A 14,615-nucleotide genomic window follows, 5' to 3' on the forward strand; every position below is an offset into this window, starting at 1 on the left:
CAGGTTTCTGCCAAGGAGGATTTGTCCATAGTTTAGCTGAGAGCAAGACCTGCACAGTAGTATCACAGGAGGCTGAGAATGAGAAGGTTTCCTGCAGAAGAGTCCTTGGCCCTCTCTGAGCTCGGTTGTAGGCACTGGTCGTTTCCAGGGACAGATCAGAAGGGATGAAACGCCCTCAAGGAAACAGCTAAGCTCAGAGAACATCAAGGACCTCCCAGTCCTCCTCCTCCTTTTTGTCCCCCTCTCCTCCTCCTCCACTCTGCAAATCCCACTCCTTTCTCGCACTGGTGTCACCTAGTTTGATAATGAAACGTCTGCAAGAAAGCAGCCAAGTTCAACCCTGAGCTACAAAGATTCTTGGTTTCCTGCAGCTCTGAGCACTTTCTCGCCGACAAGCTCACTTTCTCAACTAAAAGCTCCACACAACACAACCAGGCACCGCGTAAATACTGCGCAGGGCCCAGTGCAGACATCCTGGAGAGAGAGAGAGGGAGAGACGTTCCCTGAGAATGGGCTCCAAGGCAAGTCTGAAAGCTTGGAAGACTAAGCCTCTGGTCCCAACAACCAACCTCATCACCTATCTCTTTCTCTGCTTTGATTGACAGGTGCTACGATCTTCAGTGAAGCTGGTGGCCAAAGTGATTGGTTCATCTTGGATGACCTGAATGATGGGCAATTTGACATACTCCTGGTCCTTTATCTTTGTGTTGCAAGGCATCCCAGGCCTGGAGGCATACCACATGTGGTTCTCAGTGGCAGTTTGCACTGGCTATGTCATCATTATTGCTGGGAATTCTATCATTTTACTAGTCATAGTATCAGTACCAGCCCTCCACAGGCCCATGTACTACTTCCTCTGCATGCTGTCTACTATTGACTTAGCAGCCACCACCTCTACATTGCCCAAGGTGCTTTCCATCTTCTGGCTCCAGGCTAGGGAGATCCAGTTTAATACCTGTTTGACCCAGATGTTCTTCATTCATGCTTTGTGTATGATGGAGTCAGCAGTGCTGCTGGCCATGGCTGTAGATCGTTATGTGGCCATCTGCTTCCCTCTCAGGTACAATTCTTTCTTCAATGGCTCACTGGTTGCTAAGATGGAGATAGCAGCGGTTGTCAGGGGAACCCTGCTGATGTGCCCCTGCCCTTTCCTGATCAAAAGACTCTCCTTCTGTCAGACAAATGTTATCCATCATACTTACTGTGAGCACATGGCCGTGGTGCAGCTGGCCTGTGGAGACACCAGAATCAACAGTGCTTACGGGCTAAGTGTGGCCTTGATTGTCATTGGAGGGGACCTTCTAGGCATTGGCCTCTCCTACTTCTTCATTGTCCGTGCAGTGCTACGGCTTTCCTCCAGTGAGGCCAGGTTCAAGGCCTTTGGCACTTGTGGTTCCCACCTCTGTGTCATCACAATATCTTACAGCCCAGCACTCTTCTCATTTTTCACCTACCGCTTTGGTCACCACGTGGCTCCCCATGTTCATATCCTTCTGGCTAACCTTTACCTTCTCGTTCCTCCTATGTTGAATCCCATTGTATATGGAGTGAGAACCAAGGAGATTCGGGAACAGGTCATTAGAGTGTTCCTCCCAAACAAGGTCATTGTCAAACCCAGATCTGTCTGAATCTGCTCCCCAAATCTCCTTCTCCCTCTTCTCATCTTAGCTGCCGCTAGACACTGTGATCGGTTGGGGATCCTGAAATGTTTGGCACCAGGTTTTCTGTGGCCTTCCTTTTTCTCTGGCCATCAAGTGGTCTCCAGTTGATTGAGGTCTTTGGTGGATGCTGGTCATTCATGAGGACTTGTCTGCTTAGTGTCCTGTGTCCTTAGGCAGAAGTTTTGTTTTGGTTTCTTTCTGGTGCTCCCTTTGAGGACAATAGATGCTCCCTCATTTTCATCTAACCGTGGCAGGGAACAAAACAAATCTCGGCAATTACTGTCACAGTATAGGACAAACCTTGATTGGTGGAAGGAGGCCTCTACTCTGGCCACTGTCATTTACGTTGTTAACCTTTTCAGATCACTCCTAGAGATTTATAGTTCTGTGTGAGGCACTAGATCCCTAGGAGGATCTTCTGGAAGCTCCTTTCGGTCCCCCTCCAAGTTTGCTGCTCTTACTTTTAATTAATTGAAGCCTTTCTTCTTGATGTTGTGTCAAGGTAATGATTTAGAAGCTAACCGGCTTGTGTAATGTGAGATGAATGATGCAATGTTAGGCATGACTCAGCAGGCGTGTGTATCCCTTTAAGATCTTGAGTATAAAAGGGAAGGCCTTGCTGGAGTCTTTCTCCTCCGTTTGACTGCTGTAACTGCTTTATATTGGAGTTTGCTGAATCACCACGTGTACGTATTTTCTTTCTAGTGTATAATTGTATACTGTAATATAATAATATAATTGTATACTGTATAATTGTATATTGTAATATAAACCACCATTTAATTACAAACCACTGTTTATTTATTTATTTATTTATTTATTTAATTAAATTTTTATACCGCCCTTCTCCCGAAGGACTCAGGGCAGTGAACAGGGCATATCTTAAAACTACAAAAGTACAAAAGTTAAAAAAGAATTAAATTATTGCCCGCAATAAAAACAATAATATATATATATAAATATTAAAACCCTAAGTGATTCCCCATCAGGCCAGGCCAGCTTGTTCAAATAAATGGGTCTTTAACCCGCGCCGGAAGGAGCGGAGATCTGGTGTCATCTGGAGCTCAACCGGCAGCTGGTTTACTGTATTTACTCCTGGGTTACCTCAACGCAATCAGACTGTGCATGCTCTGACATGTTGCTTTAACATCTCTGTATTATTAGTATATGGAACTGCCTTCATGGGAGTGTTAATTAGTCAAATTGTCAAATAACCCAAAAGCAGATTCCTGTCCCTATTAAAATGGTCTCTTCTAAGGCAGGATCTGTCCCCTCTACCTTTCCATGTTTCCATGTTTGTTCAATGTGGGCCAGGCCTGCTGCCCATGGGTCATAGCTGGCCCTTTAGCTGTCCTTGTCCAGCCCATGCTAGAGAGGAGGGGCAGTGGTCCCCACAACAGTCCCAGTTTCTCATGTAGCCCCTTAGGAAATTAATTTCCCACCCCAGATGTAGGTACTGGTATGAGGTCTGTGGTAGCCCGTTGGCCAAGATTCCCTTTTGCAACATGTTTTTCACCCAAAGCTTGTATTCTTTTCATTGAGTGATTCATGTAACTTATGCGATTGCCACCTTGTGTTGGATAGCCCACCTCTTTTGTGGATATCCCACTGTTGCCACCCTGTGGTCATGAGTTTTTTAAGTCAGTGGGCTCCAAAACATAAGAGAGCCGAGCCAAAACAACAACACGGGTCTGTAGGCAACCCAAGCATTTTTTTAAAAAAATTCCATTTATATCCCGCCCTTCTCCAAAGATTCAGGGCAGCTTACAAGCTTAGCAGGCTATTTACAGGCTACTGCTCACCTCTCTTGCCATCGTTCCCCACTGCTACTGCACCACCAACTACTACCTCTTGTGAGTTCTACTAGTGGAGGATAGTATCATTTTCTCTCTCATTTTTGTGAGAGAGAAGGTGTGCATCACTCTGCCATAGTAAAGCACTATGGCAGAGTGATGCACACCTTCTCTCTCACAAATCACCAACACCCCAGCTGTCTCTCAACACAGCTTTTGCAACCAATGTGGCAGTGCTGGCTGGGGAGAGAGCTTAAAGCGGTAGGGCAACTGCTGCGCAGGTGTGGGTGTCAGGTCTATCCCAACTCAGACACTTGGGAAAGAGAGAGGAGAAAGGTCTGCCTAGTACTCATTAGCAGCACACTAGTTTAGTGGAATTTTCCTCCAACGGGATTTTCCCATGTATTTTACAAGGAAACATACATAGGGCAGCCTAGAAAAGTAAGTGCCCTCCTAACCATACCCAAGCACTCTGAATTTGTTGGCAATGGCCATTTTCCTCTCCGAGTTCATGGTGACCTAACCCTAAGTGGAATTTTCCTCCAATGGGATTTTCTCATGTATTTTACCAGGAAACATAGATAGGGCAGCCTAGAAAAGTAAGTGCCCTCCTAACCATACCCAAGAATTCCGAATTTGCTGGTGATGTCCATTTTGCTCTGTGAGCTCATGGTGACCTAACCGTAACCCTAAAAGGATGGCACCAGGATGACCATGGAGGGTCTGAAGGAGGCAGTGCAAGAGAGAGGGGCATGGAGATTGTTGATCCACAGAGTGGCCAAGGGTCGGACATAACTGAATGGCTGACAGTGACCATGTTAAGTCATCGTAAGGAATAAGGAGCAAATTTTAACTAGAGATATTATGCCAGATTACTTCAACAGTTTATATGTTTTGAACTCTTATTTATTTCCTGTGGTGATTAATGTCTCCATAAAATATGCATAAATATGTTTTTCATTACAGTTGTTCTGCTAATATTTTCCAGTTTGCTCAAGGCTTCACATCATCCAGTGGTATCCTCCTGCTCCCAAAAATAAAATAAAATAAAATCAGATGCTGTCCGGGTTAACAGCGCTATCGCTTCCATTTCCAAACAATGTTTTACACCTGAGAAGACAAACCCAGGATCCAAAAAGATCTTGACAAACTTGAAGAATTTTGCCTATCCAGCAAAATGAGTTTTAATGTGGAGAAAAGCAAAGTTTTACACCTAGGCAGGAAAAATCAAAGGTATAAGTACAGATTGGGCGAGGCCCGGCTCAAAAACAGCAAGTGTGAGAGGGACTTTGGAGTCCTAGTAGACGATCACTTGACCGTGAGCCAGCCGTGTGCAGCAGCAGCCAAAAAAGCTAACACAATCCTGGGTTGAATAAACAGAAGCATAGACTCAAGATCACACAAAGTATTAGTACCACTGTATAAAACCCTAGTAAGACCGCACCTGGAATACTGCAGCCAGTTTTGGTCACCATACTACAAAAAAAGATGTTGAGACTTTGGGAAAAAGTTCAGAGAAGAAGAGCAATTAAGATGATCCAAGGCCTGGAGACTAAAACATATGACAAACAGCTGCAGGACTTGGATTTGGCTAAAGAAAAGAAGAAACAGGGGTGACATGATAGCAGCCTTCCAGTATCTGAGGGGCTGCCACAAAGAAGTATAAGGTTTCCTATTTGAGCAGAAGATTGGATTAGATGACCTCCAAGGTCCCTTCCATCATCATCATCATCATCATCATCATCATCATCATCATCATCATCATCATCATTATTATTATTATTATTATTATTATTATTATTATTATTATTATTATTATTATTATTATTTTATTAGGGGGTCACGTTATTCACCAAGGCACCAGAGGGAAGGACGAGAAACAACGGTTGGAAATTTATCAAAGAGAGAAGCAACCTGGAATTAAGGAGAAACTTCCTGATAGTGAAGACAATTAACCAGTAGAACAGCTGAGCTCCAGATGTTGTGGGCACTCCATCACTGGAGGTTTTCAAGAAGAGACTGGACAATCACCTGTCTGAGATGGTAAAGGTTCTCATGCTTGAGCAGGGGGCTGGACTAGAAGACCTCCAAGGTCCCTTCCAACTCTACTCTATTCTGTTCTGTTCTGTTCTACTTTGTTCCACTCTTATTCCACACATGTAACTATTTAAAATAAAAAAGGAATGGTTATATCTTCCCTTGTGTTTTTTAAAAAAGGCTTGATTATTTTTGTCATATGTGAGATGAGTCTACCTCCCCTCCGCTCTGGAAGAGAAGGAGAAGGGTTAAGAGGTTAAGGGGTTATGGGCACACACCCCCATAATCAATGTGCTGCCTCTAATTTATGAATGGCAATTTCAGAACCGTTCAACTGGGGGGCTTACCTGGAAAGAGAACATAATAAAAATAAAAGAATAATACAGATGACCAGAAGACCAACTTCACATGGCATTCCTGTCCCCCCACACACACACACACACTAAAGCAGGGGACTCAACCCCACCCCACCCTTCCTATGCCAAGGCAAGGTCAACAACTACATTTTAATTGTTTATGGACGGTCCGTAAGATGGGCACAGAGTGACCACACACACACACACACCCGAGGGGAAGGTCATCCCAAGGGCAGGGAATCTCCCGCCTGTAAGGCCACTTAACAATTGTTCAAAGTTATAACAGACACCCCAAAATTATATATGACCACAGGAGGGAGAGAGGGAGGAAGATGCTCCAGCAACAGCTTAGTGAGGCCAACAGCAGATATTATTAGATAACCTTCATTGTCATTTTTTACTGTGGGCACAATGGCACACATTGAAAATGAAATTCAGTTGCTTACTCTCCAAGTGTACACATACGGTACCCAACCCACTGTACGCTTAGAAGACTCCCATTGTGGGACTGCAGCCCTGTTTGGTCCTTCCCTCCCCCGAGAGACTGCCGAAGGCACCTCAGCTGAGGCTAAGGGCTGGGAGCTGCTTGCGAGGCAGAGCACCAAGACACAGCAACGTCCGTCTCCATGGATTCCCCTCTACTCTTGGCTGAAGACTCCCAGATGCCTCACCTCAGCCACCCTCTCCCTTTATAAGGACTGTTAGCAACCCGGGCTATGACCATAGCTAGGAATGAATCCCATCCAAACAAGAAGAGAGGAAAAACTGAATTTGTCTCTCACAAAGAATCTCTCGATTGCCCGGCTTGGAGCAGAGACAAGGCGCTCTTGAAGAGGAAGCCTTGCCTCGATGCACTGAACTAGACAGGTTCCCACCTATTAAAAGTCAGGAAGATGCTTCTGGGTCAACCTCCTGGCCCAAGAAGGAGTCAGGAGAGATCATCAGCGTGATATTCGAGAGCGCCAGGCTGGCTTGGTTCTTGTGTGAAGGACCATCTCGAGAAGGTTGTGTGACAATTCAGCATTTTACGCCACTGGCAGGCGCTCGCTGTGACTCGCCATGGCGTCGGCTACCCTCGCCAATGCCAGCATGGCAGCGTTTGCCCTGGGAGGCTTTCCTGGGCTGGAGACGGCTTACGGCTGGATTGGCATCGCCATCTTCTGTGTCTACTTGGTTGCCCTGCTGGGCAACTGCTCCATTCTCTACATCATCTGGGTTGAGCCAAGCTTGCATCGGCCCGTGTATCAGTTCCTGGCCATGCTGGCTGCCACCGACGTGGGCCTCTGTGTCATCACGATGCCCACCGTGCTGGGTGTCCTGTGGTTCCGCCTAAGGCAGATTGGCAGTCAAGCCTGCATTGCTCAGGCCTACTTCCTCCACTCCTTTTCCCTCATGGAGTCCGCCGTGCTCTTTGCCATGGCGATGGACCGCTTCATGGCTATCAGGTACCCTCTGAGATACTCCGAGCTGCTGACCACCACCAGAGTCATACAAATTGGACTTGCCCTCTTTCTGAGGAGCACCCTTGGCTTTTTGCCTGCCTTTTACTTCCTGGCAAAGTTCCCCTACTGCAGAGACCCTACATTGTCCCACTCCTACTGTCTGCACCAGGACCTGATTCGCCGGGCTTGCAGTGACACCACTTTCAACAACTACTACGTCCTGGTCCTGATCTTCCTCAGCATGGGCTCTGACCTCCTCTTCATTCTCCTTTCCTACAGCCTAATCCTGAAGGCAGCCCTGGGCATGGTCTCCAGCGGCCGCAGCCCTCTCAAGGCCCTGAGCACCTGTGTCTCCCACCTCTGTGCTGTCCTGGCCTTCTGCGTTCCTGCGCTCGGACTGTCCATTATACACCGCTTTGGGCAACATGCGCCTCCCTTTGTCTATGTGCTCATGGGCAACGTCTACATCCTGTTCCCACCATTTATGAATCCCATAATTTATAGCATGAAAACCAAGGAGATCTCTGGCCGTCTCCTCCAGATGCTCAGGAACCTCTGGAAGATGTAGCCAAAGGGAAGGCAGGAGGACTTAATCTCTGCACAGAAAGACAACGTCACAATCCTTTTGTTTGCCTCCCGCAAGGAAATCCTTTCAATGCTAGATGGCCAGGCAATAACTACAGTAGAAGGACCTTGTCTCACCAACCTTCTAGGCAGGTCAGTGCCACCACCATGACATTTCTGATCTTTGAATAGGTTTTGCACAAGGACAGCGAGGTATTCTAGGATCCCCATTTTTAAGTATCTTCCACAGCTTGAGATGTTCAACAAAATCGGGGGCCTTTTTGCCCCCTCTCCTTTGTGGCGTCCCCTCAAATATTGGAATACTGCCCGGGGGAGACATGATAGCAATGTTCTAATATTTGAGGGGCCGCCACAGAGATGAGGGGGTCAACCTATTCACCAAAGCACCCGAAGGCAGGGCAAGAAGCAACAGATGGAAACTAGTCAAGGAGAGAAGCAACCTGGAGCTAAGGAGGAATTTCCTGACAGTGAAAACAACCAGTGGAATGACTCGCCTCCAGAGGTTGTGGGTGCTCCGTCACTGGAGGTTTTTAAGTTGAATAATCATTTATTTGCAATGGGGCAGGGTCTCCTGCTTGAACAGTCACTAGGAGATCTCCAAGGTCCCTTCCAGCTCTGCTATTCTGTTATTCTGAATGTAGCATATTAATTTCTTTTTTATGTTTTTTCCTTTCTCAGTTAGCCTACCTGCCTCTGAAGTCACGTTTCATGTTTTTAGCCTTTTCTAAAACCATCCTACACATCTCTTTTCTCATGTCAGGCTCTAATCTGCATTAGATGATCCTAAGCATTGCTTTGTTAGTGTGTGAAATTAAAGATATTGAATGATAATATGCACACTCTGTTAAGCCTCCTCCCTTTAGTATTGATGCTATGTCAACCACTGCGTCATTCTCCAGATGTGCTGCCATGCTTTGGATGGAACCTGCACAGATTATTCTTTGGTTGCTTGTCATATTTCCATAAATGCACCATCAGTTTCCCTACGGGGAGGGCGTCAATTTGGAAAAGACTGCAATGTACTAAAGTTGCAATCAAATTTCTCTGAACTGAATATAATCTCCTTCTTGACATTAGAGTCCCTGAATTATAATATAAGATTATACAGAGCCCTATGCATGTGTATTTCAGAAAATATAGCTTGCTGTTGAGCATTCTGGCCACTAAATGCAAAAAAATAAAATAAATGAATTTGTTCTTTGTTGAGCTTTGCAGCAAAAACTGGGGTTGTGCAACTGGACAATGGAAAGAATTTGGCCTTCACATTAAGCAAAATCTAGGCTGTCAGGCTCTGATTTCTTGTTTTGTGAAATTTTCCCCCAGAAAAATCAGGGCCAGTAATCAAATTTCTCACCTATCACTTGCACGTCAAAGGGACAAGGGGATTTGGTGCACATGGCACAAATTGTCTTGTGTACAAAAGTGAAATGGCCACTAGGCAAGGTAACTCTCTCTCTTTCTACCATCACCCTGGTACACTACAGCACAAAGACCCAGCTTCTTGTATTCATGTATCCAGGTCTCCAAACTTGGCAACTTTAAGACCATGCTGGCTGAGGGGTTCTGGGAGTTGAACTCCACAAGTCTTAAAGTTGCCAAGCTTGGAGATCCCTGATCTACATATAAAGTTAGCAGGAAGCCAGTAACATTCACTTGTGTGTTTTTTTATGCAAACTGGCCCTTCAGAGTTGCTCTGGTACCCAAGTTGCTCAAAGCTTCACATCCCTCTGTGCTATCCCGCCCCCCCATCCCAAAAAATGGAATTCTTGGTTGAAGAGTAAGGTAGGCTTCATAATATGATGGAGGAAATGTCCCTGTTCTTACTTTCACGTTTTATTTGCAATAGCGTAGATTAGTCGTATTTAGTTTTTATCATTGCTAAGAAAAACTCAATACAATTAGCAAGATAAGAATAGCCCTAGTCCATCCTGCAAGTATTTCTCAAAGGGCGAGAAGCAACCTAGAACTAAGGAGAAATTTCCTGAGAGTGAGAACAATTAACCAATGGAACTACCTGCCTCCAGAAGCTGTGAATGCTCCAACACTGGAAGAGACTGGACAGCCATTTGTCCAAAATGGTATAGGGTTTCCTGCCTGAGTAGGGGGTTGGACTAGATGACCTCCAAGGTCTCTTCCAACTTTGTTATTATGATTATGATAATAATAATAATAATAATAATAATAATAATAATAATAATAATAATAATAATAATAATAATAATAATAATAATAATAATATAATTTTTATACCACCCTTCTCCCGAAGGACTCAGGGCGGTGTACAGGGCAATACAATAAAATACAATATATAAAAATTAAAAGAAATATTAAATACAGTAGCCCAATTAAATAAATTAATACAAAATGTTAAAATACCCCTGGCAACCAGGAAACACAAGCAGATCCTTTTCTCTTAATCAAATCCATGGCACTCACACCAAGCAACTTTCTACCAGCTTCCCACAACCAAAGTCAGTGGGGAATTCAATTTGGAATAGAGGTGGAGACCCTAGATCATGTCAGACAAATGGCTGTCTAGTCTCTTCTTAAAAACCTCCGGTGATAGAGCGCCTACAGCTTCTGAAGGCTCACTGTTCCACTGGTTAATGCTCCTCACTGTCAGGAAATTTCTCCTTAGTTCTAGCTTGGTCTTGATAAGTTCTTTGATAAGTTTCCACCTGTTACTTCTTGTCCTGCCCTCAGGTGCTTTGGAGAACAGAACAGAACAAGAGACTTGGAAGGGACCTTAGAAGTCATCTAGCTCAAACACACACACACACTTCTCATTATACATTATACCATTCTGGTCAAATGTTTGTCTGGTTTATTTTTGAAAACCTCCAGCAGCAGGGAGCACCCACAAACCCTGAAGGCAACTTTTTTTATTTTTATTTTTTTTATTTTAATTCCATTTATCTCCCGCCCTTCTCCGAAGACTCAGGGCGGCTTACAAGCTTAGCACTTCCCTTCCAATGGCTAATTGTTGTCACTGTTAGGAAGTTTCTCCTTAATTCCAGGCTGCTTCTCTCCTGGCAGGACGCTGCAGGCCCCAGGGGGCTGGGCAGCAGGAGGGCAGACAGAGATGCTGGTGCCCTTCCTGTGCTCTACCATCTTCTGGAGTCCATCTAAGCTCACGCCTTCTTCTGCTTCAGTGAAGCAGCCACCTCATTCTCTGTCGTCCCCTTCTTCTCTTGCCCTCAACCTTTCCCAGCATTAGGCTCTTCTCCAGTGAGTCCTTCCTTCTCATTAGGTGGCCAAAGTATTTGAGTTTCTGCTTCAGGATCTGGCCTTCTAAAGAGCAGTCAGGGTGGATCTCCTCTAGGACCGACCGGTTTGATTGCCTTGCAGTCCAAGGGACTCGCAGGAGTCTTCTCCAGCACCAGAGTTCAAAGGCCTCAATTTTTGGGTGCTCGGCCTTTCTTATGGTCCAACTTTCACTGCCATACATTGCAACTGGGAAGACCGTAGCCTTGACTATACGCACTTTTGTTGGCAGGGTGATGTCTCTGCTTTTTAGTGTGCTGATCTATGTCTATGTCTATGTCTATGTCTGTGTCTGTCTATCTATCTATCTTATCTATCTATCTATCTATCTATCTATCTATCTATCTATCTATCTATCTATCTATCTATCTATCTATCTATCTATCTATCGGGCACCAAAAAAATTCCTACTCTTTTTTTTCCCTACTGGTCCAATTCCATGGGAAAAAAATTGCTTTCAATTTTCTTTTAAAAAAAGAAGTGAGATTTAGATCCTGGAGTGTGGGAGAGAAAGTGGGATATTCCACCCCACCCCCCACCTGCAACAAACCTCAGTTTTGTGTGGAGGTGGTTATCCTTTCCTTCTGAAAGCCTGTTATGTCACCACCGTTTGTAATCTATGGCAATTTAAATCATGCAAATGATGCAGCTTGCAAAGAACGGCATAAAGTCAGTGTGGGTTCCAGTGCCTTGTTCAGACTATCTTGGATGCAAATCACTATTATTTGGGGGGGGGGGGAACATGTGAATAGACATTTGATCTGTTGCGTATGAATTCTGCTGAATGGGAGCTCATTAAATTAAGATTTAAGTGTCCTTAGTTATGCGCTGGCCAAGGAGAAAGGAATCTGTATTTCATCTTTCCAATCCGAGGGTGAGATATACTATATGTATCTTACCCGTGATTTGCAGCTCTCTTAGCTTTCTGTTCTTCCGTTCAACTCCAAGAAAAGACAGCATGAGGGAACTCTTAAAATGTGGCAGGTTAGGAATTTATGCTGTTGCTGCTGCCTATAACTGCCTGTAACCGTTCCTGGAGAAGCGAAGGAAGGAGCAGGAGCATTGCTGAAAAAGATTCCTTAGTTCAGAAAATGGACAAAATGTGAGAAAAAGATTTGGAGTAACTACCATTATTATAGGGATGCGGTGGCTCAGTGGGTTAGGACGCTGAGCTTGTCGATCAGAAGGTCGGCAGTTTGGCGGGTCGAATCCCGAGTGCCGCGTAACAGAGTGAGCGCCTGTTACTCGTCCCAGCTTCTGCCAACCTAGCAGTTCGAAAGCACGTAAAAATGCAAGTAGAAAAACAGGGACCACTCTGGTGGGAAGGGAACAGCATTCCGTGCGCCTTTGGCGTCTAGTCATGCCGGCCACATCACCACGGAGACGTCCTCGGACAAGCGCTGGCTCTTCGGCTTTGAAACGGAGATGAGCACCGGCCCCTAGAGTCGGAAACGACTAGCACGCATGTGCGGGGCAACCTTTACCTTTACCTTTACCTTTTACCATTATTATGCTTGGTATAAGTAGATCTGAAGAATTAATTTGCCAGGCTTTCGAGATTCTCTTATCCTGTTAACAATAAAGACAATCTGAGAGGGTCTTGCTTCCTTTTCACGTTTGTCAGGCTCAAAGGCCTCAACTCTGCCGGCAGCATCTGGGATGGAGAAAGCAAGAGAGAAGAGCTGGCTCCAGCGACATCTGAGAAGGATGTGGAGGAGCATCAGGGGGACCTGGAAGCTCCATGGCAGGAGTGGGCCGTCAAGGCGAGGCTATGCCAGGAGTATCAGGGGCGCCTCGATGAAAAGCCCGCTGCACAGGCAGGAGGGGTCCAACTGCAGTCAGTGTGGATGACCAGCTGGCCAGAGAAGAAAGGCAGCTGCGGATGGTCAGCAGGAGTTGCCTCCCCTGCCGGATCCTAGGACGTGCAGAACCAAGCAGATGAAGGCACAACAGAGGTCGACGAGGCTACTCGCAAGGAGGCAGCCTCACCCCTCCTAACGAGGCGCATCAGTTGGCAGCTATTTAGCTCAGCCTCTGTAGTCTGAGGGGTTTCAGAGACAACCGTTCACAATTCCGTTCTTATACGTGCTCTGGATTTCCTTGAACTCATTGACTTCTTCATGCCTTGGCTTCCTGGACTTCGTGCTGATTTCTTTGCACTTTTGACCCATGGACTTGTATTGATTTTGCTCTATTGTGCCCCTTTGGACTCCACGCGGACCTCCTCGTGCTTTGGACTCGTATGGACATTGTTGTGCCATGTTGACTTCCCTGTGACTTGAACTAGTTATTGACTTTGTTGGGAACAGATCCTTGAAAAGCTGCCCTTGCAGACGAACCCTGGGGAATGGAAAAAAGGGGCTTGGTGAAATGGAATAAGCACATGAAACCCTGTGTGTTTGTGTGTGGACTGGGACAGGATAGTATGCCTGTTTAGGCACATTTGCTCACATGGTACTGAAGCAATTGTAAATAATAACGCTTGTGTAGGTTAACAAGAGACTCGCCGTGTGTTCCCTGGACACCTCATCCTTGCTTCGGATCCTGAAATCTCTCATCTCCACTGAAAGGGTGCGATTCCAAATGGAGGAATTTGTAACAGGTTACCCGTTTCCTCCACGTCTTCAACCATGGCAGAGCTCCTAATGCCTTCGCTGCCTTGGCTGGCAAAGGTCTTAAAAAATCAGGGAGATCTCCAGAACCACACCTGCCTTGAAAGCTGCCCACACTGAACTGTACAGCACAAACACCAGAAACATTTTTTGGCAGGGGTGTCAAACTGCCGGCCCACGGGCCGCATACATCATAGAAAAACCGCGCCTACCCCGTTGCCGGCAATGGCAAAAAAGTCACAATGTCACGGCCCGTCACGTGACGTTGCAAGTTTGACACCTGTTTTATGGCATTTCCCTCGAGAGGGGTGCGAGATACTGTGTATCAGGGGTGTCCAATCTTGGCAATTTTCTAAGATTTGTGGACTTCAATTCCCAGGATTTCCCAGCCAGCACAGCTGAGGCTCTCATTAGTTTGTATCCTTTCATGAAATGTTGTAAATTGGGAGTTTACCCCACTTAAGTGTCTGTCTGCATCGCTTAACCATGGATTTCCCTGTGCCTGGGGACTTCCTGTACTGTCTTTGTAGTCCTGCTCCATTTCTGCAGTTACATCCTAAGGGCCTCCCTGATGCATTATATCCACAAGCGTCTGGCTGCTAAGTCCTAACCACCTGCCTATTCTAAGAGGCTCAGCCCTCTTTAGCTCACCCTAATCCTATGGGGCTCCCCTAATTATGACTTGTGCTTCAGTGCAATGGCCCCCAGTCTCTGGTTCAAGCATACCTAGGAAGTCTCCTAACCATAGACGAGAGTGAACTGGACCAGGAGTGACATGACAGCTGTATTCCAGTATTTGAGGGGCTGCCCCAAAGAAGGGGGGGTCCACTTATTTTCCAAAGCACCAGAAGGCAAAAAACAACAG

The 14,615-nt window shown here is 45.8% G+C and overlaps 2 protein-coding genes across 2 annotated transcripts; both read left to right on the forward strand.

Annotated features, from left to right (window-relative positions):
* Window positions 1–668: 668 nt before the first annotated feature.
* LOC310640290 (olfactory receptor 52P1-like) lies at window positions 669–1,628 on the forward strand (the record flags this gene model as incomplete). The annotated part of the gene is made up of 1 exon (XM_083362504.1): window positions 669–1,628. The coding sequence occupies one exon, from the start codon at window positions 669–671 to the stop codon at window positions 1,626–1,628; it is 960 nt and encodes a 319-aa protein (XP_083218630.1).
* Window positions 1,629–6,906: 5,278 nt separating this feature from the next.
* LOC310640291 (olfactory receptor 51V1-like) lies at window positions 6,907–7,857 on the forward strand (the record flags this gene model as incomplete). The annotated part of the gene is made up of 1 exon (XM_083362505.1): window positions 6,907–7,857. The coding sequence occupies one exon, from the start codon at window positions 6,907–6,909 to the stop codon at window positions 7,855–7,857; it is 951 nt and encodes a 316-aa protein (XP_083218631.1).
* Window positions 7,858–14,615: the final 6,758 nt, after the last annotated feature.

Source organism: Vipera ursinii (genome assembly GCF_947247035.1).
Source record: "Vipera ursinii genome assembly, chromosome: 4".
In the NCBI taxonomy this organism is placed as follows: domain Eukaryota; kingdom Metazoa; phylum Chordata; class Lepidosauria; order Squamata; family Viperidae; genus Vipera; species Vipera ursinii.